Source organism: Cricetulus griseus, assembly GCF_003668045.3.
Source record: "Cricetulus griseus strain 17A/GY chromosome 1 unlocalized genomic scaffold, alternate assembly CriGri-PICRH-1.0 chr1_0, whole genome shotgun sequence".
In the NCBI taxonomy this organism is placed as follows: domain Eukaryota; kingdom Metazoa; phylum Chordata; class Mammalia; order Rodentia; family Cricetidae; genus Cricetulus; species Cricetulus griseus.
In genome coordinates this window covers 22,659,040-22,685,489 of record NW_023276806.1, presented here as the reverse complement: position 1 = coordinate 22,685,489, position 26,450 = coordinate 22,659,040, and the positions used below count along the sequence as shown (strand labels likewise).

Below are 26,450 nucleotides of genomic sequence, written 5' to 3'. Positions count from 1 at the left end.
ATACACATCAGCATTCTTTTTCCTTACAAAGCAATTTGGTGCAGTGGGTACGAATTCACACCTCTGGTTGTACATAGATTATGCCAGATCCCTGACCTTGTGTTTCCCTCCTTTCTTATGTGTACAATGAATTCCTATCCCAGGACAGTGTTAGAAGGAACTTGGGAAAATTGAATTTCTTAATAGGATCTCATTCAGTATTGATAAATGCACGACAACAGCAGCCACTGCTGTGCTTATGAGCACCATTTTCCCAGTTAATTTGTGAATTAGGAAACCTGAATGATTGAGCAAGATGTGCCACCAAGGGACTTGGGCATCTTTAGCAAAGGACTTGACTTTTCCGTCTCATTTCTCCTGCTCTGCAAATCCTGTGCTCCGATCCAGGCACATAAGCTAATATTGCAATCAATTTTATTTGCTCTTTCAGTGTGTGGGGACATCCATGGACAATTCTTTGACTTGATGAAGCTCTTTGAAGTGGGAGGATCGCCTGCCAACACTCGCTACCTCTTCTTAGGGGACTATGTTGACAGAGGGTACTTCAGTATCGAAGTAAGTACACGTGGTTTCCTCCCAGCCTGTTCTGCATCACTCATACTGCAGGAGGGTAGAGACGTAAGCACCATGCAGAAATCCAGAATCTGTAACAATCAACTCTAATACACTGAATGAGATAAATGCCCCTAGCCCCCCCCCCCACACACACACACCGTGTTCTTTTTTTTTATGCAGAGGAATGTCAAAGAAATGGTAAGATTTTGTCTTTGTGTGTTTTGTTTTTAAAATTGGTGAGAGCAGTGAGTGATTTCATCTCATGTTGAAAGAACTAATTAAAGTTGAGAGCATAAGTGGACTTGAGTTGGCATACCTATGGCGTATAATTGTGAGAAGAGAAGTCACTTTCATTATCAGGTACAGAGTGCTTGTGTGCCTGTGGAAGGACACTGGGAGCTGCTAGGTCCTGGCACCTGTCATCTAGCTAGGTAATTTCTCAAAGTCGTTAGTCAAAGCAAAAGTGATAACTAATGAGAGGCTTTTCCCCAGCATTCCATCTTCATCTGCTTTAAGCAGGTAGAAAGTACATTCCAAATAAAAACATGTTGTTCTCATGTTTGTTCTTCCTGTCTCAGGAAGGGCTCAACATTTAGACTGGAAAAGCATGATTTCCGTAAGAGAAAGTTCTGAAGCTAGAGTTCACAGATACTAGTCAATTATGTGCTCTTAGGGAAAAAAAATGAATATAAAGTGAGCACTATTTTTATGCATTAAGTCAACATTACTGATACCTCACACCATTTACTCACAACCATAATATGCAAAAGTGTTTTAAAATACTTTAAAGTTAGATTTACTAAAAAGATATTTAGTATTAATGCAATGTGTCAACCTCAAAAATACCAACTGAATATTTGGACTATTTAGTTACCTACAATTGAAACTCTCTCTCTCTCTCTCTCTCTCTCTCTCTCTCTCTCTCTCTCTTTCATGTATGTATGTATGTATGTATATATGTATAGTATGTATGTGTATATACATATGTGTGCATGTACACTCATAATATACAAATGTACATACATGTACATTTATATGTATGTATAAACCACTTGTAAATTGACAGAAACATGTTTTAGGTATACATGCACTGAGGTTCTGACTATGAAGAAATGTCTTGTATCTCCTTTCTCTCTAGAAACCTAGGGCTAGAGAAGGAAATAGGATTATACAAAATCTGAAGAGAACCAAACCCTGGAATGGGTGGCTGTCCTGGGTTCAGTTTCCTGTTGTTGCTCTGGTGTGTGTGTGTGTGTGTGTGTGTGTGTGTGTGTGTGTGTGTGTGTTGGGATTAAAGCAGGCCCTCGTGTGCACTAGGCTATCATTATAACACTGAGATGCACCCCCAATTCTATTTGTTTTTCCTCAAAAAAGTACAGTCGCGGCCATTTGAAATATTCTAAATATCTCCTAATTAGAGGTTTTAGAGCCCCATTTTATAAAAGCTTGAAAAGTAGAGATCACTGATTTGGTCCTAGGGAGATGTTTTTCTTTAAAAAGAAGAATAGTTGTTCTTGATATTTGAAGTAATAGAGTTGCAATATTTTGTCAAAGTGCATGTGAAGACCAACGTATCCAACTCAATTCCCTGTCATGTTGGTTGAATGTAGGTCTCACAGTACATTAAACATTCTGAGATGTATTTGTCAAAACCTCCATCTTCAAAACTGGCTCTCAGTTAAAATGAGAATACAGACCAATGAACTTCTACACACACAAAAAAATGACAAAATGTTCATTTGTAGTATGATGCATTTTTATCTAATTGTGACCTGTGCATAGCTTTGCAGTGGCTGTGACATGATCAAGCATGTGTGACAGCAGTTCTCAATCTATGGGTCACTACCCTTCTGGGGGTCAAATGACCCTTTCACAAGACCATCTGCATATCAGATATTCATATCATGATTCATAACAATAGCAAAATTTCAGTTGTGATGAAACAATGAAAATAATCCATGGTCAGAGGTCACCAAACATGAGGAACTGTAGTAAGTGTCGCCGCATTAGGAAGGTTGAGACCACCGATGTATATGAAATGCTCTTACTAAGAGTATTTTAAGATATCTATTGTGGAATTAGGAGGCTGACATTGTTGGCATGCTGAAAGTATTGTCAGCTCAGTGATCTCATTCATTCCTCTCAGTTTTGGAAAGAATCTGTAAGTACCTTCCTCTCATAGGATGTTGACACAAAGGCTAAGAGAGGGTTTAGGATCTCAAGGCTGACCTCTTCCCACTGTCCCGAGCAGTGGTCGCAGTGTCTTCATTGAGAGTGCCTGAAGAAATAGGTTCATACTACAATGCAGAAGCCATGTACAGCCCCACACATTGACACGTGTACACACTTGAGTACGCATGTTCCTGTCTTGTGAGGTTTAAGTCTTCAGATATAAAATATTCTCTGTGTGTATGAGATTGTTGACTCTTCAGCTCCTAGAATAAGAGCTTAGTTTTGTGGTGGGTATTATCCAACCAGGTTTCAAGACGTTTCGGATTTGTGCCCATGATTTGGGCTTGCACTGTGAGTGTTCTTCTAAACTGGTCCTCTCAATGAAGAAGGATGCCTGCCTGCATTTACTTCATTAACAAAGCAGCTTTGAAGACCTGATCCTATTTCTAATGAACTCTACTGACTCCAGTTGTAGGCTCTGGGTATCGTGCTATGGACAGCACAGACTGCTCATTTATGCCCCGCCCCTCCTCACCCCCCCCCCCAGTAACTCACCTTTCTCTTTTTTGCCATGATTAGAAATGATTCCCCACAAAATGAGCCCCCAAACAAGCCAGCTTTTGAGTAGTGATGAAAGAAGCAATTTTGTTCTCAACTGTAATTTGTCTTACTACAAACCTTCCTCCTTCTGATGATTGCATTACCCTACCTAATCTCTTTGATCACTGTATGTGTATATCTAGGTCTACAGCTGGGTGTGTGTGTTTCTCTGCAGACCCTAGGCAGAGTCCAGAATCTGCACACAGAGTCATGCACTGCTGTTTCCTTGCGCTCACCCCATTAAGCTCTTTGCTCTGCTTTGTGCAGTACACCGCCTTGAGTTTGCAGGGAGCTGGCCTCTCCTGTTCTACTTGCATCCAGATCTCAGCCCAGGCCTCCAGCACATTGAAGTGTGAAAAGTTGTTGTGTTTATTAGCTGTGAACTCGTGGACCAGAATGAACCACAGCAAGCCAGGCAACATTCCATGCTGCTGCCTGAAAATAACAAGCAAGCAGTAGGACACGTGATAGAGGTGCCAAAACAGGGCCACTGGTCTTGGTAGCTAGCGGTCCTGACATTGCATTGATACTAAGCCACAGGTCTTGGTAGCTAGTGGTCCTGACATTGCATTGATACTAAGCTGCCACTTTATGGTGTGCTTGTCAGACCAGACAAATGATGTCTGAGAAGTCATGTTCCATATTGCAGGAGTGTGGATCCTTTCCAGGGTCATGTGATATCCTGCAATTAGCCATCCATGACAGAGAAGCATCAGATTTTATTAGAACGTTTTGAGGCATGGGTAGATTAGATACCAATTCAGAGAGCTGATTGGTATGTGGCTAAAACAGTATTCTCCTTTTGACTCCCTTCCCTTCCTTCTGTTTTGCAGTTCCTAAGAATTCTATACTGTTTTGAAAGAAGGCTGTCCATCTAAATTCTTAAATTACTAAGAATTCTTGCACAGCTATTATCAGTGAACTAAGAGAATCATATTTTAGTGATGTGTTATTAGGAACGAGTCACAAGTTAGCAAAAAGCTATGTTTCCCACAGAAATCGGTGCAATCTTTCATTGAATAACTCTAACTAGAGGTTGTAAATACTTATTTAGTTAACGGTAGCAATGGTAAGATGCTTTCAAGTGATTGGTACAGCTTATTTACATCTTACCATGCAGAAAGGTCCAGGGAACATGTGTTCTTTCTGCCTTAACAAATGCAGACAGTGTCACCGGCTAACATAGACATTAACACCTGAGTGGCTTCGATTTCTCCTGCTCCGTTTGGTTGTGATCATTTTTACGAGTCTGCACTTTAAAACAAATCTGAGGTCATAATTTTGTTAAAGATCTTCAACTTTTCAGAATGGTGCAACTTTATATGACAAAACAGTTGCCAGTAAGACCTCACTGTGCTTGGCCGCCCTCTCCCAGCAGATGTGGAGGGTGAGGCTGGCAGGGCTCCACTCTCCAGAACACCCTTGCCCTTTCATTTACCGTGCCATTTCTTCCATGCTGGCTGTGTGTGCGGTTTCATTTAGTGTTTGGAAGATATTTTATGCTTACCACAGGAGAAAAGGAAATAATATGTGGAAAAAAAAATGACTCGCACTTTAGAATACTTTGAGCCAAGAATTTGGAAAATTGAGTTATTTTCCTTACTTTTTTTTTCTTTTCCCTTATCTCTCCCTGTTTTCTTGTCCTCATTTTTGTTTATTGCCCCCTTCCTTTTCCTTTTTTTTTCCCCACCTTCTCTTCTGAAAAGATGGGGTTAATATATCCCAAATGTCTACCACATGCTCAACATTTTACGTCCATAAAGGAATTGTATATTGCATTATTTTAAATGTGTACATCTGAATGCTAGGAATATTTAGCATAGAACATTTCTGAATATCTTTTAAGGTTTCAGTTATGGAATGATTATAGTAATTAAGACTAGCAGATAAAGTTAAAGGTTGCATGCCAGTATCAGAACAAGGTCTTTAACTACTGTCAAAAAGAAAAGGTGGGTCTTCAGATACGATTCCGCCAGTCTGCTAGGTAGTTGAGTGGGCTTACACAATGCCGTTTAGATTTTAGATGGAGAAATACTTGTTTTATTTTAAAATAAATTGTCACCTGAAAACAATAATTCTAAAGAGGTCAGATGTTTGCTAAATTTTTCAAAAAGTTATTGATGAGGAGGTAGCATGTATAAAATCTAGATCCATGAGTGGTTTCATGGGTGTATATATGTAAATTTTCGTGGAGTTGTATGTGACACATGTGTCTAGTATTTGTTATGTGAGTTATAGTCAAAAAATTAAGAATATGTCTGCACTAGCTACATCTTATGCATTCTCACTGAACTGTAGATAAAACACACCCAGATAGGAATTTCGGGAGTGCATGTGTTCTAGACTCTAAGGCAAAAGCCCAAGAGTCCCCACAGACACCTGCCATGATTGTCCAGTTACTGAGAGCAGGGATGAAATAAAAAATCAGGCTTTCAATCGACACAGCTCACTGGGGAGCGAAAGAGAGCAGAGATTCAATGACCCCGCATCAGTCTTCAGGGTATTAACAGGAGTTTCCACTTTAAGTAGAGGGAGTATTGGCTTAGGGGCAGGTGGTAAGCAGTGGCAAGCAGTTCCTGGTGTGCACGAGGTCTGGCCATATCAGATCTGGCTCTGCAAGTGCTCCTGTTGCTTGTTCTGCAAGTCTTCTTGCTCTGTTGCTTGAGAGAACAATACAGCTTTCCTGTGGAAATCGACTCTGCTTGGGGGTGAGCTCATCAAAGGGAATGTGTTGCAAAGCCCTGGTGTTCTGAGAAGCTGGTGTAACTGCAGGTTTAGGACAACATCTGAACCCAAAGACTTGGTAAAACCTGACAGTAAGATGCCTCCATTACTGTCACAGTTTTACCTTCCTCCATCAAGGCCATTGGGATAGGGTAGGTAGTACTGGCTTTACACTGACAGGGGGATTAACATGCCAATGTGCAGTTAAGCAGGATTCTGACCTAGAGTCAATACAAAGCCAACAATGCAAGATGCAGACAGGGATGCCAGGCTTGTGTCCTGCTTCCAGCAAACTCATGAGTCCAAGTAAAGCTATAGTGCTTCTTAGAATAAACTGTTTCTAAGCACCTGTTAGTGTATGTTCAAGGGATCTTTATATAGCCATTCCAATTCCAAATTAGGCGTTTGTACTTACCTGCCAGCTTGCAGGGACATGTGTGTACACACACATCATCCGCATCAAGGGGCAATCTTCGCAATTTTGAGTTGGTAACAATCATCTCATTGACATTAATGGCACATAATAAATGCCTTCTCTGAAATATGAGTCAGATTTGAATAATACAAACAGCTTTTATTTAAACATAGTAAGTGTAGTTCTAAAATAGGATAGGCTTACTAGCGAGGACTCATTAGGCCTCCTCACTCATCACTGAGCTGGCAGGGAGACTTGCATACATAGAGGGTCATGCTGCTTCAAGGGCCACTTATGAAGGACAGTTGGTCAGCTCTTCAGCTATTCTAATATCTTAATGGCATGAACTTTAGTTAGAAAAATAATCAAAGCAGAATCGTACACACACACACACACACACAGGAATGCCAAACTATTGTTTACTTCAATCACTATTTCATATTTGAAGATGACATGTTGTTGGAACATTACAGTAATCTACACTTGTCTCCTTAATTAGTATTTTCTCAAAACTCCTGGGTGGCTGTTCAAGCATAATTATTTCCACGCTTTGATAAATTATCACAGAAGCTTCCAGCTGAATATCCTTCAGAGGTAGCCAGCAGATATGCTTCCTATAGGTTTTCTCTTCAGGATTACCCAGTGTACCTACTGTATGTTGGAAGACTGGTGAATGAAGTGTAAGTATTATGTGTGCTGTAGTAATTAGAGTCTGGTCTGTCCATATTTTTGTGGGGTCCCTGCCCTGGCTGCACATTGGGAACACAAGCTCATGAAGAGGTGACAGCACACTTGTTTTTCAAAGAGTCATTTTCTGCTCTGTGTGGTTGCTTAATGAATGCCACTTGAGGGTAACATTGATATTAATATTTGATTGTTCCACTTATGCCTTATCTTTATAAAGTTTGTGTCGATGAAGATTTATTCCAAACCTGATTCATGTGTAGCTAGCCATCACAAAATCTCCAATGTCCAGTTCACTAATGTGAGAGTTTTAAGGTGCAAGCAATGCATTCCCTGTTTTTAGAAGTGTATGTATTGAGACTCCCTCCCTGCCCTTCAATTTAATTTTATTTTTATATAAAAACCTAGGGCTGTGTTCTGTGTCACCAAGGCAATGAAATGAAGGACAAGGTAAGGGCCAGCAACATGCCTCATTGGATGAAGGCACTTACTGCTATACCTGATTACCTGAGTCCAGCAGAGAACCAATTCTAGTATGTTGTTCACTGACTTACACACACACACACACACACACACACACACACACAAATGTAACTTTTAAAAAATTAAAATTAATCAGATGCCAAGAGAGGTGTGAGATTGGTACCTTAGGTTGTATTCTGTTTGCTTCTCAGCATCCTTTGAGGTTGAGAATGTTGACCATAATACATTGAGTTCTTGTTAATTGATGAAATGAAATACACAAATATAATGGCAGATGCTTACCTTATGTTTATTTTTTCCTTAGTGTGTGCTGTATTTGTGGGCCTTGAAAATTCTTTACCCCAAAACACTGTTTTTACTTCGTGGAAATCATGAATGTAGACATCTAACAGAGTATTTCACATTTAAACAAGAATGTAAGTACACTGAGCCTTTTTCCTTCAATGTCATGTATATAAAATTATCATTTTAACTGATAAATGAAAGCATATAGTATTACTGTTCTTTGCATAAAGGTCAGAAGATTTGGGTGGCATTATTTTCATGCCATCTTTCTAAACATAGGCAGTTTTAAGAACTCATAATTTAATTTTAGATTATGCTTATAATGATAGCCTATAATGTATTTTGATTATATTTACTTTCCCACCCCCTCTAATGCCTCCCTAGTTCACCTCCACCTCCCTACACCCAGAACTTAAGTGTTTTCTCCCACCTTCCATTTCCAAATTGTATTGCTCATATACTTCTATGTCCCGACCTGCAGGACATCATCCTGGGGCAAGAGAGTCAGAGATAGGGAATGGGGACAAGAGACGCAGAAAGAATGACCACAAGACAGGATTCTGATCAAGTGGCAAACTTTACTTTTCTCAGACTAGCTTATATAGTCAGTAGAGCAGGATATGAGGAGGGGCAGAATGGGTTGTTTGTGCACCAGGTATTGCTATAGGTAGGATATTAGGAAGCCACAAAGAGGATGTTTGGCAGGGTAAAGAGTTCATGAGTAAGAGGTCCAGGAAGGGTCGGTTGCCTAGGTGACTGAGCCTGTGGGTGGAGGACTGGGTTAAGTAGTTTCTTTTCTTGAGCTGAGGTTCTAAGGAGCTACTATGTAAAGGTTAACAATGTGGCCTGCCAAGCATGGCCTAGGATCTCATGCCAAGCCCTGAGATTTGGCTCCCAACACTTCTAGATGTGGGGCCAGCCAATAGAATGTCAATCCATCCTGAGCCACACTCTTAAAACGAGCTCCATCTCCTGTAGAGGCTGTCAGCCGTTCACAGTGCCTCAGTCAGTAGGGAGCTCATGAATCCATTCTGCTCCCACGCTAGAAGAGGAGCAGAAAGATTGTAAGAGGCAGAAGTTGGGGGAATGGAGAAGAAAACAGTGCCTTCTGAATGTGACATGGCCACTGTCATGAGCATACAGTGGCTCTGGTAGCCTCCTCAAGACCTGCATGAGATCAGTACAGAATGTATTTTTAATTACAAGTTTTATCAAGTGAGAGATTAATCTGAGCTAAAGTTTCGTGCATGTCATAGTACACAGCTAGTGTTTAGGAAAGCGATTCTGCTTTTCAGTTTCACTTGAGTCAAGAAAAGAAAATGGGGGCCAAATTGGATCTGTGTTTTGCAGCCACATAGATGCCAGTTTCTAGAACATTAGACCAAAAGAAAGCTGAGGCCTCCCTTTAGACACAGGTACTTGGGGTAGGAAATGCTTTCTGTGAATTTTGTTTTCCTCCTGTCTGTTTCCCCCATTGTTTACTGCAACTTTAATTCTTTTTCTCTCTGTAATTTGGTTTTCTATTCAGTGAAGCATACAGACTTTCCTAAAAACATTAGCTGTGAGTCAATGTGGGGAAATCAGAACGCTGTGAGGCAGAAAATGCTTCAGGAGGTTCCTTGGCTGAGGCTGTTCTCCAAAATCTTAAGGGAATATAAACTAGCTATTGGGCCTCTTTCTCTTAGCTTCCATGTATTGAAATGTATGTGTATACATAGACAGATGATAGATAGATACATACATACATAGATAGATAGATATGCAAGTATGTACAAAGTTTTGTATTTACTAGACAAAAAAAACATAAAAGTAAACAATATGGATAAATAACAGAAATAGAAAATACTCTATATGAAAGTTAATCTATGAATCTTGGAAATAGCATATTGATTCTCTTTTGAAGGGTCACATTCATATTATCCTGGCAAGAAAACCTTAAAAAGAGACAAAGAAATTTCAATGAAATGGTCCTAGTCATAAAGGCATGAGAATAAATTTTTTGATTTATTTCAAAGGTAAAATAAAGTATTCAGAACGTGTTTATGATGCCTGTATGGATGCCTTCGACTGCCTTCCCCTGGCTGCACTGATGAACCAACAGTTCCTGTGTGTACATGGTGGTTTGTCTCCAGAGATTAACACTCTAGATGACATCAGAAAAGTAAGCTCTATTATTGTCCATGTCTCCTCACTCTCTGTCCTTTAGCAGATGCTGGAAGACATTAATTGTCCTGCTCTGGCACTACTAGCATCCTTTCCATTTAAAATAAATGAACGCACTCCTGTCTCCCTGATTTGTATCAGATTTTTAGCTTGAAGGAAAGTTACATCTCTAGACCCTGGGGCTCAGCATGTGACACATGTCATTAAAAATATCATGTTTGATCTCTAAAGCATGTACGCAGTTTCATTTTCCTTTTTTTCCAAATAGCCCATCATATATTCGTGATATATTATATTGGAAAAGTTGCTAGGCTTTTGGAGAATATAGCACAACTTGATGTTTATAATGTCTTTATCATGATGGCCTTTGCTATTGTTGTTGTTGTCCCAATATAAAATATTTAAGTCAGCATTTGCAAAGGCAAAGACTATATTATATTATATTGACTGCATAAAAAGCACTGACATTTTTTCAGAAACATACTTTTACTTGTTTACTGTCACTATTGTTTCCAACAGAAGGATAACTGAGGTGAAATGAGGAGAAGTGTATTATATACTTTTCATAAAACAATGCAATAATGCATGACAGTGCTGTACAATAGAAATTATGTTTTATTTCTCTATGTTTATATTTTGATAACTGCAGCTATGTAAGAAAAGACATGAGAGAGTATCAAACAAAAAAGACTCATTATAATTTTGGTGCCCAAATCTCCAAAAGGCAGCACAATAAAAACATTTTCTTGAATCATCTGCCCATGTAGTTGTCTAACACATGGCATTTGTGTGTTTTAACGTGTGGAACATACTGCATCATAATTTGGATACAATTTTCACCATTGAGCTATTGAGCTAAGAAATCAAAGCCATATTTTCCTTGAAAGAATTAGTGATGTATAAAAACTGTCGCAGACACCTCTCCCTTCTTTTTAGAGGCCTAAGAAAACGGCGTATACTTTTCCAAGCACAGAAGAGAATGTGGAAGTGATTTTGATCCCTTTTTACTATTCTTGCCAGTCATTTTAGAAAGAATAAGTTGCTTAAATTATTCTGAATTGCTGTGTTTCAACTATTAAGATTGGAATTTGGCTGAGATTTTCTAGAAAGATACATGGTGTCTGGTATTTATTTGAGCCTGGTGTGTTATAAGTAAACTCTGGCTTCAAAGAAGTCATACAGTGACCTCAGTGCCAGTGAGGATACAGATCTTGCTCAAGTAAAATCTCACTTAAGATTTCTTCATATACGTAACTCAAATGCTTCCTATGAGTCCACAAGACCCTATGGTGTCATTTGAGTAGTTGATAATTTTTTTCTAGTTTTCTTGAGCTTGAATGTTTCTATTGCTGCCTAACAAATTTGTATTCTCAACTTCGCAACAAGTTAATTATTTGAGCTGTCTTTGATTGATATTAATTTAGTAAATAATATTTTCCACTGTGTTTAATGATGAAATGAAATAATCAGGCATCCTTGTATACTAGTGACGTTATAACTGATCACAGCAGGGACAGTAGAACTTGCAGCAGTACAAAGCAAACTTGTTCCACTAACAAATGCCGGGAACCACAGACATCCATGTGTGTTGTACTTGATGACATCAGCAAGTTCATGGGCTTAAAAGAGTGATAAAAAGTGTATCAAGCTAACAGGGAGAAGTGGTGAAAATGCATTATCTACCCCTTTTATTGTTTTAAAGGTGAAAAAACAGAAAGGAAATAGCTATTGAGCTATTGTATTAAACATGTAGTCACACACACACACAAAGATAAACATAAACTTTAAAATGGATAATCATTTTTATAGGGCATACTGTTCCTCTAACAATTTTTACTGGAATTCACAGCATTGGGAAAATAACACATCAAATTACAAGTATATCTCTATGTCATAAGTATCTCTATTGTCATGAAATTAGTGTTTGTTTTCAACCTCAGGAAGCCACACATTCAAGTCCTTCCTTGTGAACTCTGTCATTAAGATGCAACTGACTTATTTTCTCAGGATTAGAGGGAATAATATGTTCTTTCTTTCCTATTGGAAAGTAATTGTGTTATTATGTTTTCCTTTAAAAATCAAACAAGGGGCTAACCAGATATCCATGGCAGAGACCTGGAATTTGGTTCCTAGCAGCCATGTCAGGTGGCTCCCAACCACCAGGAACTCTAGCCTCAGGATCTGCCACCCTCTTCTGGCCTCAGTGGGCACCTGCACTCACATGTTAATACCAATGCAAGGATACACATATAACACCATTATTATTTTAAATAAGACTTTAAAAATTAAATGAAAGCACATTAAATAAGCCTCAGATTCCTCTCTGTGTGTTGATGTCCTCTTGTGTGAGGCACTATTGCTATGTCTTCTCGGGTTGTCGTGCACAGACTGTGGGAAGAAGATGACCAAGCAGTTTATAGCTGGAAAAGTCATTTGAAGTCCCCAAAGAAGACACTAAAGCATAGAAGTGCAAGTGTGCGAGTGGTTAGAGAAATTTGGAGTTATTTTAGTAGCCCACCCGTACTTGCACCAAGACCAGCTCCAGAATGGCATGTACTTCATCTAGACGCATAGGTGACTTCTAAGAAATGAGTCTCAATACGTCACAAAGCAAGTGGCTCCTCTTAAATTAAGAGCCATCTACTTTCAAAATCATTTTGTCAGATTAAAAAAAAATCACAGGGGATTCTCATTCAGATTTTAAAGGACAGTTCTCTGCAGGAGGTAGACAGAGCAAAATCCAGCTGCTCCTTCACAAATAAACCACGAATAATTGAAATCACGATAGTGACTATGTCATTTGGATGGAAAAAAATAAGAGAAGAATTAAAAGAAAATGGGTGAAAGAAAAACAAGGGGAAAGTATAAGGATTAAAAGGCTAGGAGAGAGGCAAAGGGGGATGAGGAGAGATACTAGGTTTGTTTATTTCCTCATGAGGAAGAAGAAAGGAAAACCAGAGAAACAAGAGGAATGGAGATGAAGTGGGGATTGGAAGAAGGGTAGATGCCATTTCTCCCATCTGAGGCTGGGGCATGGCAGACGATTATCACTCAGCTGCTTTCCTGTGTTTTCTGAATTCTAAGTCTCCAAAGATGAGTATTTTGTTCTCTGTCTTCTATTTTTCTTAGTTAGACCGATTCAAAGAACCACCTGCTTATGGGCCCATGTGTGACATCCTGTGGTCAGATCCCCTGGAGGACTTTGGAAATGAGAAGACGCAGGAACATTTCACTCACAACACAGTCAGGGGGTGTTCATACTTCTACAGGTGAGGACCTGGCCCTCACAGGCTGGAACATGTCTTGCAGTGTTGGCATTTATCAAGGTTAAGTGAATATAGATGTCAAGAATGCATGTCTATATATAAACACATGTAAATATAAAATCTGTGAGGAACAGGAAAGGAATGAAAGAGCATTGTTAGGAGAGGGGATGGCTGCTAATGATAAAATGTACTAAAAATTGTCTCTACTGCATCAACTGTGGAGAGTTCCATTGCTTGCCTTGCTTTCCCTTCATCCATAAATGTACTCCTGTTTCACCAGTTCCTGGATGGCTGGGAATCCGCAGTTATAGAATGTCTAGGTAACCTAGCAGGTGCACATTTAGCACCTTGACAGGCCATGTTGAAAATGTCTTAATAGTGCATTTTACATTTGCAAGTGGGACTTGGATGCCCAATCATTTCAGAAAGGAATCTACAGCACATTTGGAGTTCTGTGTGCCTAAACCACTTTACTGATGGGACACCTCACTTGTTGCTGCTACAAATGTTACCCCTAAAGGCAATGTGGTGCCTTCCCGTGTGATGTAATGGTGTGAATGTTCCTAGAAGGAAATAGAATACGAAAACAAAATGGAGAATTTTAAATTCTAGAGCACATTCTGGGTTTTGTTTTATTCGCTCTTCCAACTTAAAAAAAAAAAATAAGCCTGGTGTTCTCTAGAAATAATGTTCATTTCCACTGAATGGTTTTTGTCCAAAGAACTCTGTAAAACAAATCCATTCACACACCTCCCATGTCTACAGTAAGCTGATAGCATTCTCTGTGTAAATTTCCTATTCAATAGTGGAACATTTTGTTCTATACATTAAATTTTATTATGGATGAAAAGGTTTTCTTTTCATTTGTTAGTATGACTGGGGAATTAGTTTTTATCATAAAGTTGTATTTATTATAAACCATCATTCTGGGAGTTTTTTGTTTTCCATATCAATAGTAAAGCTTATTCGGAACTGAAATGTCAGGTTACAGAGATTATCTTGTGCTTTGCATGAGGCACTGAGGCTAATGAGTATGTGTGGGAAAAAGTTCTATAATTCTGAAAATCGTAAAGCTTCCTTTGGGTAATCACTTAACTCAGGTGTAACATTTTATGAAGATGATTGTCCTTACAGAAAAGGGGCATTTGAAGTAAATTAAAGCCAAGTGCTAGATCTTTCAAATCTGGTATTAAATGCCGCAAATATATATATATATATATATATATATATATATATATATATATATATTTACCTGTTATGCGTCACTAAAATAATACCATACAGAATCCAAACATGATTATAAGGTTGACTCATTGTATTCATCCACACTATAGCACTCTGCTGTCAATCCTCTGGGTCAGCCATTCAGTAAAATCTTATTCTGAATGCTGTACTGGAGTAAGCTTACACCATTGCATATTAGTTTTGATTTGTGTATTAGTTACATGTCTATGGCTGTGCTAAGACACTATGACCCAAGAAACTTGTATGAGAGTTTATTGGGGCTTACAGATTTAGAGGCTGAGTCCATGACCCTTATGATGGAGAGCATGGAAGTAGACCAGCGTGGAACTAGAGAAGTAGCTGAGAGTTTGCATGTTGAGATAACAACCATGGGGCAGAGAGAGCTACCTGGAAATGCTGTGGCCTTTGAAGCCTTAACGTCCACACCCAGTCAGTGACCACCACCTTCAACAAGACCACACCTCCTAATCCTTACCAAACAATCCTTACCAAACAGTTCTACCAACTGGGGACCAAGCTTTCAAATATATGAACCTATGGGGATCATTTTCATCACATTCTGAAATATTGACACAAATACACAGTATTATCTATCACATAGATGGTTAGAGTTAAGCACATTCTCATACCTTAGTTCTATAGGTCCTATTAGTTTCTCCACAGATATTGGCCCTCAGTCTTGACAGATAGGAATCTATGTGGCCGAAAATCTGAATGCAGAGCTTGTAACACTCACTGTTGGCAGAGGATTCTGGATTATACTCTGTCAAAGGGAAAAAGACAGTCTCATTAGCACATAGTTTTTTGATTCTTTTGTTGTTAAAGTCATCGTGAAAGGAGCAGAGACCTTCTGTTAAGTTTATGGTTTAAAGTTCATCTAGACAGATACAAATCAGCATCATCTCAGTGAAAGAAATTAATGGTCATTTCAAGTTGGAGTTATTGGCAATTATTTTGACTTACAACTTGATTTTTGCATGTCTCTATGTAGTCTGGATATTTAATTTGATATGTTGCCCTCTTCACTGTGTAGCATATTATCTGGGCTATGATTTAAATAACACATAGTCGCCAGGCATTGGTGGCACATGCCTTTATTCCTAGCACTCAGGAGGGAGAGGCAGGCAGATCTCTCTGAGTTCAAGGCCAGCCTGGTCTACAGAGTGAGTTCCGGGACAGCCTCCAAAACATACAGAGAAACCCTGTCTCAAAAAAAAACCAAGAAGAAAGAAAGGAAGGAAGGAAGGAAGGAAGGAAGGAAGGAAGGAAGGAAGGAAGGAAGGGAAAGAAAGAAAAGAAATCCTTGTTCATAAAGAAAAATAGAAAAGGATAGGGCTGGAGAGATGACTCAGCAATTGGGGCATGCTTCTCTCACCTAGGATCTGAGTTCAGATCCCAGCACCCACATCTATAGGCTCAAAACCACCGTGAGCCTAGCTCCAGTGAGTTTGGACACTCCTGGCCTCCTTGAATACCTGTGTACAGGTACACATAATTGAGAAATAAATCAATCTAAAAGTCTTTAAATAAATCAGAAGGATTTTTTTCCTAGTTTTTAAGTTAAGTTCTTAGCAATGCCATACATGTGTGTAATGCATTTTGGTTACTTTCTTACATCAAGCTCTCTTATCTGCCTCCTTCTCCCGTCCCACACACCACTGTCCCTTTCCCAGATTCATTGCTTTGGGCACAGTTGCATGGCTCATTTGGTTTAACCAGTGTTATAACCCCTGAATTGGGACAAAAGTAAACGACCCCAAACCACAGATCCTTGACTGCCCCCATCCCCAGTTATTCCCACTAACTTCCTAACCACAGACCATAGCTTACACCCTCAAATGCCTGCATTGTTCAGACAGGTAGCTGAGATGCTGCATGGGAGCCAGCACCAGGCTAGCTTGGTCTTCTTCATAAATGCTGCTTTAATGCCAAGTCACAGTTAGCTATTTCATTACCTGAGCTTTCACTGAAGCATTTTCCTGTTCTTACCTCCTGTAGAAATGTGTACATAAGGGTACCACAAAAAGACAAGCATAAAAACGTTCATGGCATTGGTAATCATGATAGCCAAGAAATGGAGTGAGTCTTAGCTGTGAGGAGAGTCTGCGTCTCTAGGTCCTAAGTATGAGTCACAAGGGTGTTCTCTGTATGAGGGGATGTCGTCTGATTTGTGATCTTTTTATGTCACTATTTCACTTGAATAAAATGTTCACTTTAGGGTTAGGCATATAGCTCAGTGGTAGAACACTTGCTCAGCATACATAAGGTCCTGGATTTGGTCCTCAGCTCTACAAAATAAGAGTTTGCTGAAGTAGCAACTGCTTGCCACTTCTCCAGATTCGAGTGACAACTGTGGTCTGCAGAAGGACTGGCAGGAAGTTGAAGCCTCAGCATCTAAAGTCTAAATTCTGTAGGACCCTGGGGCAAAGGAGAGGCCAGAAAACCCTAGGGAAAGAAGGTTGGCTGCAACCCCAGGGTACCCCAGGGGTGACTACCCATTACTAGGCCTCAGCATCAGAGGAGTGGAGCATCTGGGCCGGCTGGAGTTGGTAAGAGCATCAGGAGGAAGACCTGCACCCTCTGCATCTCCCCATGGGTGACTGCCCTTGGTGAGGCTTTCAGTGACTGCACATGAGCTCCAGGAGGTGACGGGTTGTTGCTAAGCACTCTGAAGAATGGGGAAAGCAGTGCACTCTCTCTGCTGGAATTTTCTGTTGCTAAAGGGCAGATCTGTAACCATACTTTACATAACATTATGATAAGTATCAGGTAGGTCCTGAGGTACAAACAGGAGAGGCAGCAAATTTGTAGGCCTGGGGGTGAAAGTGGTCTCTGCAGGAAGGCTTCTTACAGGTTCAATGAACTCCTAGTGGAAGAACTGGTCTTTTCAAGAGGAAAAAGCACACAGGGAAAGTATCTGCAAGGCAGAAGCCTTGTAGTGATACCTGCAGGCAAAATCTTGATTAAAAAGTCTAAGATATTTAATTCAGAGTCTAAAATGTATTTGCTGTGTTAGAGAAACATAAGTAAGAAAACAAGGAGCTCCACTCCAACTTTTCTGCTCTTGTTCACATGTTCTTTTTAGCCTTCTCTGTGCACACTCAGTCTCCGAGCCCCCTCAAAACAGTTTTCTAACCCTCTCCCATCTACCGAGCCACACACACCACTTGAGAACCTTATGCAAGATGAAGTTCTCAGTGTTCTTTCACGACCAACAGTTAGTTTTGGAGGGTTGCTGCCTTGCTTTTTAATGTCTATAGAACATGTGGAATATTTTGTCTTTAATACTATTTTATTCCTCTGTAGCTTTTTAAAGATTTTATCAACAATGTTTCTATCTAGTTAATGAAACCCCACTCAGCCTGCCCTGCCTTCTAGCAAAGGAAACAATCTATCACATGGTCTAATAGGTCACCACATTTCCCTTCTGTGGAGCCAGTGAATCGGGAGCTCTGCTACAGCATATACACATGTGTATGTGCACAGATGAACTGGAACTCTTTACAGTTTGTAACAGAGCTGTTGTTGCTAAAGAACTAAATCCTTCTTACCATCGGGTATGGTTACCTTGCCCCTGCTATGTCAAAGTACAGGACAAAGAGTTTGAGGAAGGAAGCAGGCGTGGAAGTCAGGTTGGCCGAGGCACCATCAGCTGCTCACATTTTGTCTGCTCTGCAGTCAGAAAGCAGACAGAGAATAATGCTGGCGCTCAGCTCCAGTTCTCCGTTTTATTCTGGCCAGGATCCTCTCCCAAGGAATGTGGGGTAGATCTGCCCATCTTGATGAACCTAATGCTGAAATCTTCTGAACAGATGACATGCCCAAAGGTTTGTCAAGCTGACCACCACTACTGTCACACAGCTGGGATCCCTAGGCATGTAACATCCTTCTGAGTGGAGAAGTCATGAAAATATATAGCATAGAAACTATTTTTTCTACTCTAGAATTTTTGTCCCATAAACTAAGTACTAAATTGTTTCTCCAAAGTAGTTTATATTTTAATCTATGAATATATTCACAGGAGTGTATTTTATGTTATAGTGAATATTGCCAGTTTATTTATAAAATACCATTTTTCTGACCTTAATTCCAATTGTTCATTTAAATTCAAAAGTTTATTGATTTTGAATTTATTTCAAGATGTCTTAGAGCAAAGGTGTAGTGGTTGTAAATAGTGTTTTTAAAGTTTCTAGACGGTATTTTAAGTTTCCGTTTGTAATTTGGGATTCAATTATAATTGCATTTTGAGATCCAAGCTTTCTTTTTCATTTATCATTATTTATTACACTGGGCGTGTGATGCTGGGCGTGTGATGCTGGGCGTGTGACTGACACCAAGGCACACATGTGGAACTCAGAGGACGCCTCTCAGGAGTGGCTTCTTGCCTTCCACATATATGTGCCTTATCTGGCTCAGGAACAAACCTGTCCCTACAGCCCAAGAGACTTGTCTCCTGAGTGCTGTGTGACTGTGCCTGATGCCAGCATCATCTGGGTGTCCCCGTGTTGTGTAGCAACTCGTGAAGACTTGCTAACCACTGCTTCTCTTTTCTTTCTGTGTCTGGCAGTTATCCAGCTGTATGTGACTTCCTGCAACACAATAACTTATTGTCTATACTCCGAGCCCACGAAGCCCAGGACGCAGGGTGAGCGATGCCGAGTGTTTGTCAATGATTGCCATATTGTCAGGTGTTCATCCCCACAACTTAGGCTCTGCAGACTCCCTTTGGCCAGGCTCGTTGCCAGAAGGAACTAGTTTTAAAATGGGCTTCTAGAAACTCGGGTGTGGCAGAGGGCATGGCCGCTGATAGCTGATGAATTCCTCTTTGACATTCCTCTATCTTTAGAGGGAAGTAATCCATTTTCATTTGTTTTCTCAGGGGCTTGCTTTCTTAAAGGCACCTCCCATTATTTCTTTCATTTTTGCAATCATTCTACCAAGGTGGAAAACTACTAGCCACTTTTCAATCTTCCTTCACATTGCTGGTGAGAGTCACAAATATTTAAAAATTATTACAAGTTGTAGGCTTGTTTTAAAGCATACCAGTCCTACTCTTTGTAAACTTTTATAGGGGAGGAACTTAGGACATTTATTGAACAAAAGAGAAAAAAATAATGTGTTCTATCAAATAATTCCACAGAATAAATTTTGTATTTGGTAAATTCTTAAAACCTAGTTTTAAGAGTTTGGAAAACCAAGAAATGTCCAATGTTTACCTTAATATTTTTAACCCGAAAGGGAGAAAGAAAGGGAGATTCATTTTAGGAATTGGTGTCAGGCTCCATTGAAAGACCTTTGCTTGCCTTTAAAGAAATAAACTCATCCCTTTAAATTTAGCATTTTCTGAAAAGTTGAAGCACTCCTTTTTAAAACCTGTGTGCTGCAGCAGGGTGTTTATGCCTTGCTATGGTGGCCCATGGGGCACATGTCCCTGACACATGGCAGGAGCTGAGGCCCTTTACAAATTCTAGCTTAGCTTGGGAAGTAGGAACTAACCTGACACTGGAAGGCCAGTGTATTGTCACTGACCATAGAAGTGACCTGTTCATGCCCACAATGCTTAGACCCTCAGAGCCATTTGAGTATTTCAGGGTTGCAGTGTCCCCTGTTATTCTGGGTGTTTTTTCCCAGGCTAGACATTTAGAACAGATGCTTCTTAATCACATTACGTACCTGAGATTGTTTGCTTACTTGAGCATGGTTGACTTGACCTAATGTCAATTCATGTCAAATATCTTTGTTTCAAATGAGCAGTTTGCTAATTGTTTAGATAAGTTGAGGACATGGCATGTAGTTTTGTAGTTTATTTATTTATTCATTTATTTGTTTACTTAATCTTGAAGTAGGCCTAGCCATCCTCATTTTATGAAGCCTGAGTATTAGATAGGAATATGTCTTGACCCATTGCTCCTCACCTGAGAAACCCCTGCTTGCTTGCAGCATATCTGATCTATCTGATCTGTAGTCTCTTTGCCTTTACATAAAGTTTTCTTGTTGCTTTCACTCTTAGAGTGGATGGAGGTCTGTATAAAGGCGCAGTTTGGGTAACTCTTAGGACTCAGCCACATTAAAATAAGAGGGAAAAACCACAAAAATTACAACAAAATAGCCAAAGAAACACTAAGAATGTGTTGTGTAAGAATGCTTCTGTGTTGATATTCTTAAATTTATAGGACAGAAGTCATAAGACACCTTTTCATAGTGATGGAAAAAGGGCCCCCACCTCCTGTTCTTTTTGATAGATAATTGAAGTGTTATATTACAAATTATTTTTGTCCTGATGGAAGAGAAGTAATGGGGTGATTTCTTTCCAAAAGTTCTCAGGGATGCTCTGTTCATTACCGATTGATTAAATTTCACCCTGCTGAGACAGCAATCTTCTCTGTACAGACACCAGCCGAGCCTGGTAATAAATAAAATTCTAAAACAGAATGTTTCAATTAGTAAAATTCATACATTTAATGAGACATTCTTGAAAGGAAAAATATCACTGTGTCTTAGGAAATCATCTAAGCAAATGTTGATATATAACCTTGAGGAAAATGGTTTGCCAGATGACTGGCCTGGGTCTCAACTTACTCTCTGAAAACCACAGTGGTCACGGGGTATCCCCTTGCAATCCCTAGCCTGGGCCTTTTGTGTTGAGCACTAGAAAATGAATTAGAACTCTATTGAATTGCACCCACCCCTGAGGTCTGCTAAACTTCAAAGTTACCCATTAGGAAACCACAACTGTGATTGTAGACGTGCATTCTTGTCTCTCCTGAAATAGATGGTGCCTATGTTTAAAAGGCTTAGAGAGATTTTATTTAGCATATGTCATTGGATCCTCTTTGAAAGGTAGAACTTAGCTAATTTCCTGTTTGCAGGTGTATAATTTGGTATCCCTGCTCATCTTGCTTATCTTGTATTTGTTGTCTCTAGGTACCGCATGTACAGGAAAAGCCAAACAACAGGCTTCCCTTCTCTGATTACAATTTTCTCAGCACCAAATTACTTAGATGTGTACAATAACAAAGGTGAGTGTGAATACTTGATGAAATCTTAAGTAGTGTGTGTGTGTTCATGCTTACACTAATTTTGACTTGACTGTTAACATTTTAAGCCATTCTTTTTGCTAATCCCTTACATACTTAAAGAAAGAAAGGAATTCAGAGGTAGAATCTACGCTATTAAATTAAGAAAATTAAGCTGTTTTCTAGACTATGTCTAATGTATACTAGAGGTGCTATCTGCTCTCTAGTAGATACAGACTTTAAAAACAAAACAACAATAATTGGAGGTAACCAAAACTCATGCTCCCTAAAAAGGCTACAAGTATATTCTGACCCTGTAATTATGTGTGTTCAGCAAAGATATGTGTAGCAAAAGAGAAGTCACAGCTTGAAATTCCAATTTATTGAGCCCTTGCCATGAGTTACTTTCTGAGCTGAGCAAGTACAGGTTCAATTCTTTAAAAAGACTATTATGCTTCAAGGTAAATCCTAGCTGGCTCTCCCTGTTTCTATATGCAAAGCAAGTGCCTATAGCCAGTTGCCTCTCACAGTCACTCAACCAGGACGTCATGAATTGGGATGGAACCCACAGTTCTGAGCTTTTGTTCTGAAATTCCCTGAGCAAACACAGAAGCCAGAGGGCATTAGATGTTTGCCTGTGAGGGAAGGAGAGGTGAAGAGACCAGGCTTACCTTCCTCCAGAAAGTTGTGTCCTGATTTAAAAATGACTTAGTGTCCTAGGTGCATCAAAGAAGGGATTAAGATGTGGAGAAAGGATTAGTTAGTAGCCATTGGTTAGGGTACTCTGGAGGGAGTGTCTCCTTAGCAAAAGAGACATCAGTCAAGCAATGCCTGAGGTGAAGTGTCCCCTGGCAGAGCAGAGAAGCAGCAGTCCTGTTTCTGAGCATGTGTGAAACTGGAATTAGAGTAGTACCTGTCTTCAGTCTGCGTGATAGCTATCCTCTTACAGAAGGTGGCATCCAGGCCTGGACCCTGATGACCCCCAGAAGCTAGGCGAGGCCACCTTTCTTCAATGGGATAACTGAACAAATAATACTGAAAAGTGGAGAAAGGAGATTTATTTCAGTGTGCCCATACTGGGAACAGAGACAGAGAAGTCTAGTGCATCTTTAGGGTCCTGATGTGAAATTTAGGTTTACATAGAGAGCAAAGTGGAGCCATCCTGGTCAAGTGTGGAACAGGTCATCATTGCCATCGGGCTATGGTTTCTCTTACACAGTGGTATGACAATTGTTAGCACTAAGTGAATTCCCTTGCCAGGATGTGAGTTCACCTTCTGACTGGCACCAGAGTTTAGCTTTTCTTCTTCTCCCAGCATTGGAGATCCCTGGGGAAAATCCAATTCTTGGGGTCTGTTGTTTCAACATTGTAATAGCCCAAGTGTGGGGCATAAGTATGTCTTTGGAATGTTTGTCTTCCAGCCACGATAGTTAAACTTCTTCCCTGAGCCTGGTGTCCAGTACACCTGATAGAGGCCTTGAACTCTGTTAGTCCCAGGTGCTTCTTAATTATTTGATAGCTTGTTGGGTTTGTTGGCCTTATAAACTCCACTTTTTCTCCATACTTTCTAATGCTAACAGGAATCCTGCTCCAAAAGGCAAAGTGCCCTGTCTTCCTACTGCCTCCCTTTCATCCTGCCCCTTACTCCTCTCTCTGCATGCCAGTTTCACCTGCAGTGTGTGGATACTGCCCCCAGACCTTTCTCTCAGACCAGAGAGTGGGGAAAGCTAAATGGAGTGTGCTATAGCTGTGTGACTTTTGCCAAGGCCACACTGATTATCACAGGCCTTACGTGAAGCTAAGGAGTGCAGGTATCCATGGACATAGTACAGCCATGGTTCCCAGCAAAGATGTGCTGTCCTTAGACAGACAGGCAACAATTTCAAATATAATAGGGTGTGTTCTCTGCATGCTGTAAACTCTGAGGCAGTCTGTAAAGCAGGATGCTGGGGATTCACTAAAAGTGTCAACTTACGGGATGCACAGGAAATGCACTTAGCAAGAAGGAATTTTCTGAATGGTTAGGGGAAGTCTCATTTAAAATTTTGATCCAGACATAAAAGAATGCTCAATTTTTATAAGAAAGATATAAAAAGTCAAGGCCAGTGATTTTTTTTAAAGCAACAAACTTATTTTGAATTAAACTATTAAAAGATAATTATTTGGATTAGCTAGATGAAGGTTTTCAATGTTTCTCTGGGTATGGACATTGGCCAGAGCGTGTCCCACCATGCTCCGGTAATCTACCTTAATTATATAAAGTATAAATATTGTGCTAGAGCGTTTCAAAGGATTTTCTATTAACCTAAGGAACAGTGTGATAGCATATGCTTATGAGTAATATCTGCACTTGGAAAGTGGCAATATTATGATTAAGAGTGTAAGGGCATCAAGAGCTAGCAATTTCTACACTAACATGGGCCAAATGATGTCCTTTCAAACAAAACAAGCAAACAGAAAGCAACAAGGAAAACATTGCCTTCCCAAAACATGTTCATGACAGGTAGTGGTTGTCAAATAGCACAGACTATTCTTAGGCCCTTTATAACAGTGAAATAAAACCCAAACCATTAAAAATGAAGGCAATTGGGATATCATTCTATAATGCCCTTAGACACTTCTCATTCTTCTGTGTAGCACTATTTCTTGGGGGCAGAAAGCCCCTTCTCCTGTACAGGGTATGTTGCTTCTTTGTGCCTGGTTCCAACATGACATGCTAGGGACTTGATCACAGAGGAAGGCGGGGCTTCACTGTCTTTGAGATTTGTGTGCATCTTTAGCTCTTATCTCTTGCTTGGATTTAGTCACAGTCCTTAGGAAAAGGATAAAACTGTTTGCAACTGGGGAACCTTTTCATAAGGCAGAAATTCTCTCAAGAGAAAAGAGAGACTGAAAGAAAAAAGAAAGGTGTATTCTTCGGTTGGAACATAATGTCAAAAGACTTTTGTGTCAAATTTCTGAAGCACTTTAAAGCTATTATGCTAACAGCTTGTACAGTATATGGGAGTGGGAGTCAATTATTCACTGCTAGCAGCGAGGATTGCCTGATTTGAATAAAATCAATGTTAGCTAGAATTTTTAAAACGCCATGCAACAAAATTGAGTTGCAAGACTCTCCACAGCATAGTCGATGGAAGAATAACAATGAGGGTTCTATGAGTTAAGCCTTGATGGTTAGAGATGATGACCACAAAGAACATTGGTCACACTATAGTTAGTGATGTTCCTGCAAAATAAGGCAGAAGTGACCCTCTCAGGCCAAGTGGAAATATGAGAATGATGGGTTTATCGTGCAACTTTAAAGCCGGTGCTATGCTAGCTATGGTCAGACATGCATATAGCATGAAGTCATTCCCATTAGTAGTTTGTTCTTGCCTGTGGTTCAAGTCGGTGAGACTGAACATTTCACCTCTGTTGTCCCCTCATTAACTCAGCTAGTGCCTGTCCTTTCCTGTTGGCCTTAGCAGTTACTTTCTCACCCATCCCCCTGCATCTGTTCGACTCCCACTCTGGCAGCTCTTGAGAGATTGATGCCTGGGCAAACGATGGAAGCTTAGAGCACAGTTAGCCCATTGCATAACCTGCTCATTTACATGTACTGGGTATGCAGTGACAGCTCTGTAGAGTGAAGGAAAAAATGATCTGTTGTAATTAATGAATGGAATTGCTTTGGGATTACTTGCTGGGTAACATGAAAAGTCCATCATCTTTTCATATTTTCTGCTATTGGTGGCCACATGTTAGCGCATGGCTTCTCAGATGCGGCCAAGAAAATAATCCTCGTCAGCTGTTCATTTACAGTTTCACCACATATTTTTTTTTAGCCTGTGTGAATTATCTCCCTCCATCTAAATAACATGTAAAAGCAAAGTTTATCATTTTTTCAACTTATTGCCTTCAACAAAGTTCAGCTTTGCATCTAACCGCGTATCTCTTCCCATCTAAAATAATTTGCTTACACCCCTATCTATTTAAATAGATTGGATGCACCCATAAGAATACAATGTGTGTTTCATGAAAATTTCTCTCTTTGAATATGTGTAATTTCAATAATAATCTCTTATGTATAATACATGTTTTCCCAATTAGCTCTCATGTATTTCAGTTATGTGCCAGTGAGATAAACATTGTGAATCACGGAGTTTGTAATGTACATTGTACAACCACCTTGTATACCTTTGTTTCAGTCATGTTTCCTATCACTGTGATAAAAACATCCTGACAAAAACACCTGACAGGAGAAAGAGTCAATCTTGGCTCACAGTTCAAAGTTACCGTCCAGCCTAGTCAGTGAGCAACAGTGGTAGGAGCTGAAGGCAGCCACTGCCATTGCATCAGCAGTGAAGAAACAGAGCTTAATGGGCGTTTGCACTCAGCTCTCTTTACTCTTTATACAGCCCAGAATCCACAGCCAAGGGAATGATACACTGCCCAGCGGCAGAATGAGCAGGTCCTCCCATCTCAGTTAACCTACTCAGTATCATCACCGTACTGGCCCAGAGAGAGACATCCCTACTGATAGCATTCCTTTTACTCGTTCAAGACCTTTGCTGACTGAGTACTTGGCATGTTTAACTGTTTTATGTGGCTCTGTAGCCTAAGGGAAAAGTTATTTTCTATTTATCCAAATATACCAAACAGGAAAACTGCAATCCTGACAGTCTTTTTTTAAAAAATAAGTGGCCTGGGCTGGAGAAATAGCTCAGCCATTCAAGGCTAGGCTCACAACCAAAAATTAAAAAAAAAAAAAGTGGCTACCTGTAAAAATAACCAACTACATCTAATTACCAATAGCACTGCACAAGCTTATATTAGTAATTTACTAGTGTATTTTACTACTAC

The 26,450-nt window shown here is 39.9% G+C and overlaps 1 protein-coding gene across 3 annotated transcripts in view; it reads left to right on the top strand.

Moving 5' to 3' along the window:
• Window positions 1–26,450, top strand: part of LOC100752571 (serine/threonine-protein phosphatase 2B catalytic subunit alpha isoform) — a 281,243-nt gene that overhangs the window by 206,985 nt on the left and 47,808 nt on the right. For all 3 annotated transcript variants that reach the window (XM_027395784.2, XM_035451992.1, XM_035451991.1), the window contains exons 3-8: window positions 431–555; window positions 7,938–8,049; window positions 9,934–10,079; window positions 13,211–13,350; window positions 19,160–19,237; window positions 21,517–21,611. In XM_027395784.2, the coding sequence (XP_027251585.1) occupies window positions 431–555; window positions 7,938–8,049; window positions 9,934–10,079; window positions 13,211–13,350; window positions 19,160–19,237; window positions 21,517–21,611 (696 nt within the window). The remainder of the gene's footprint in view (window positions 1–430; window positions 556–7,937; window positions 8,050–9,933; window positions 10,080–13,210; window positions 13,351–19,159; window positions 19,238–21,516; window positions 21,612–26,450) is intronic.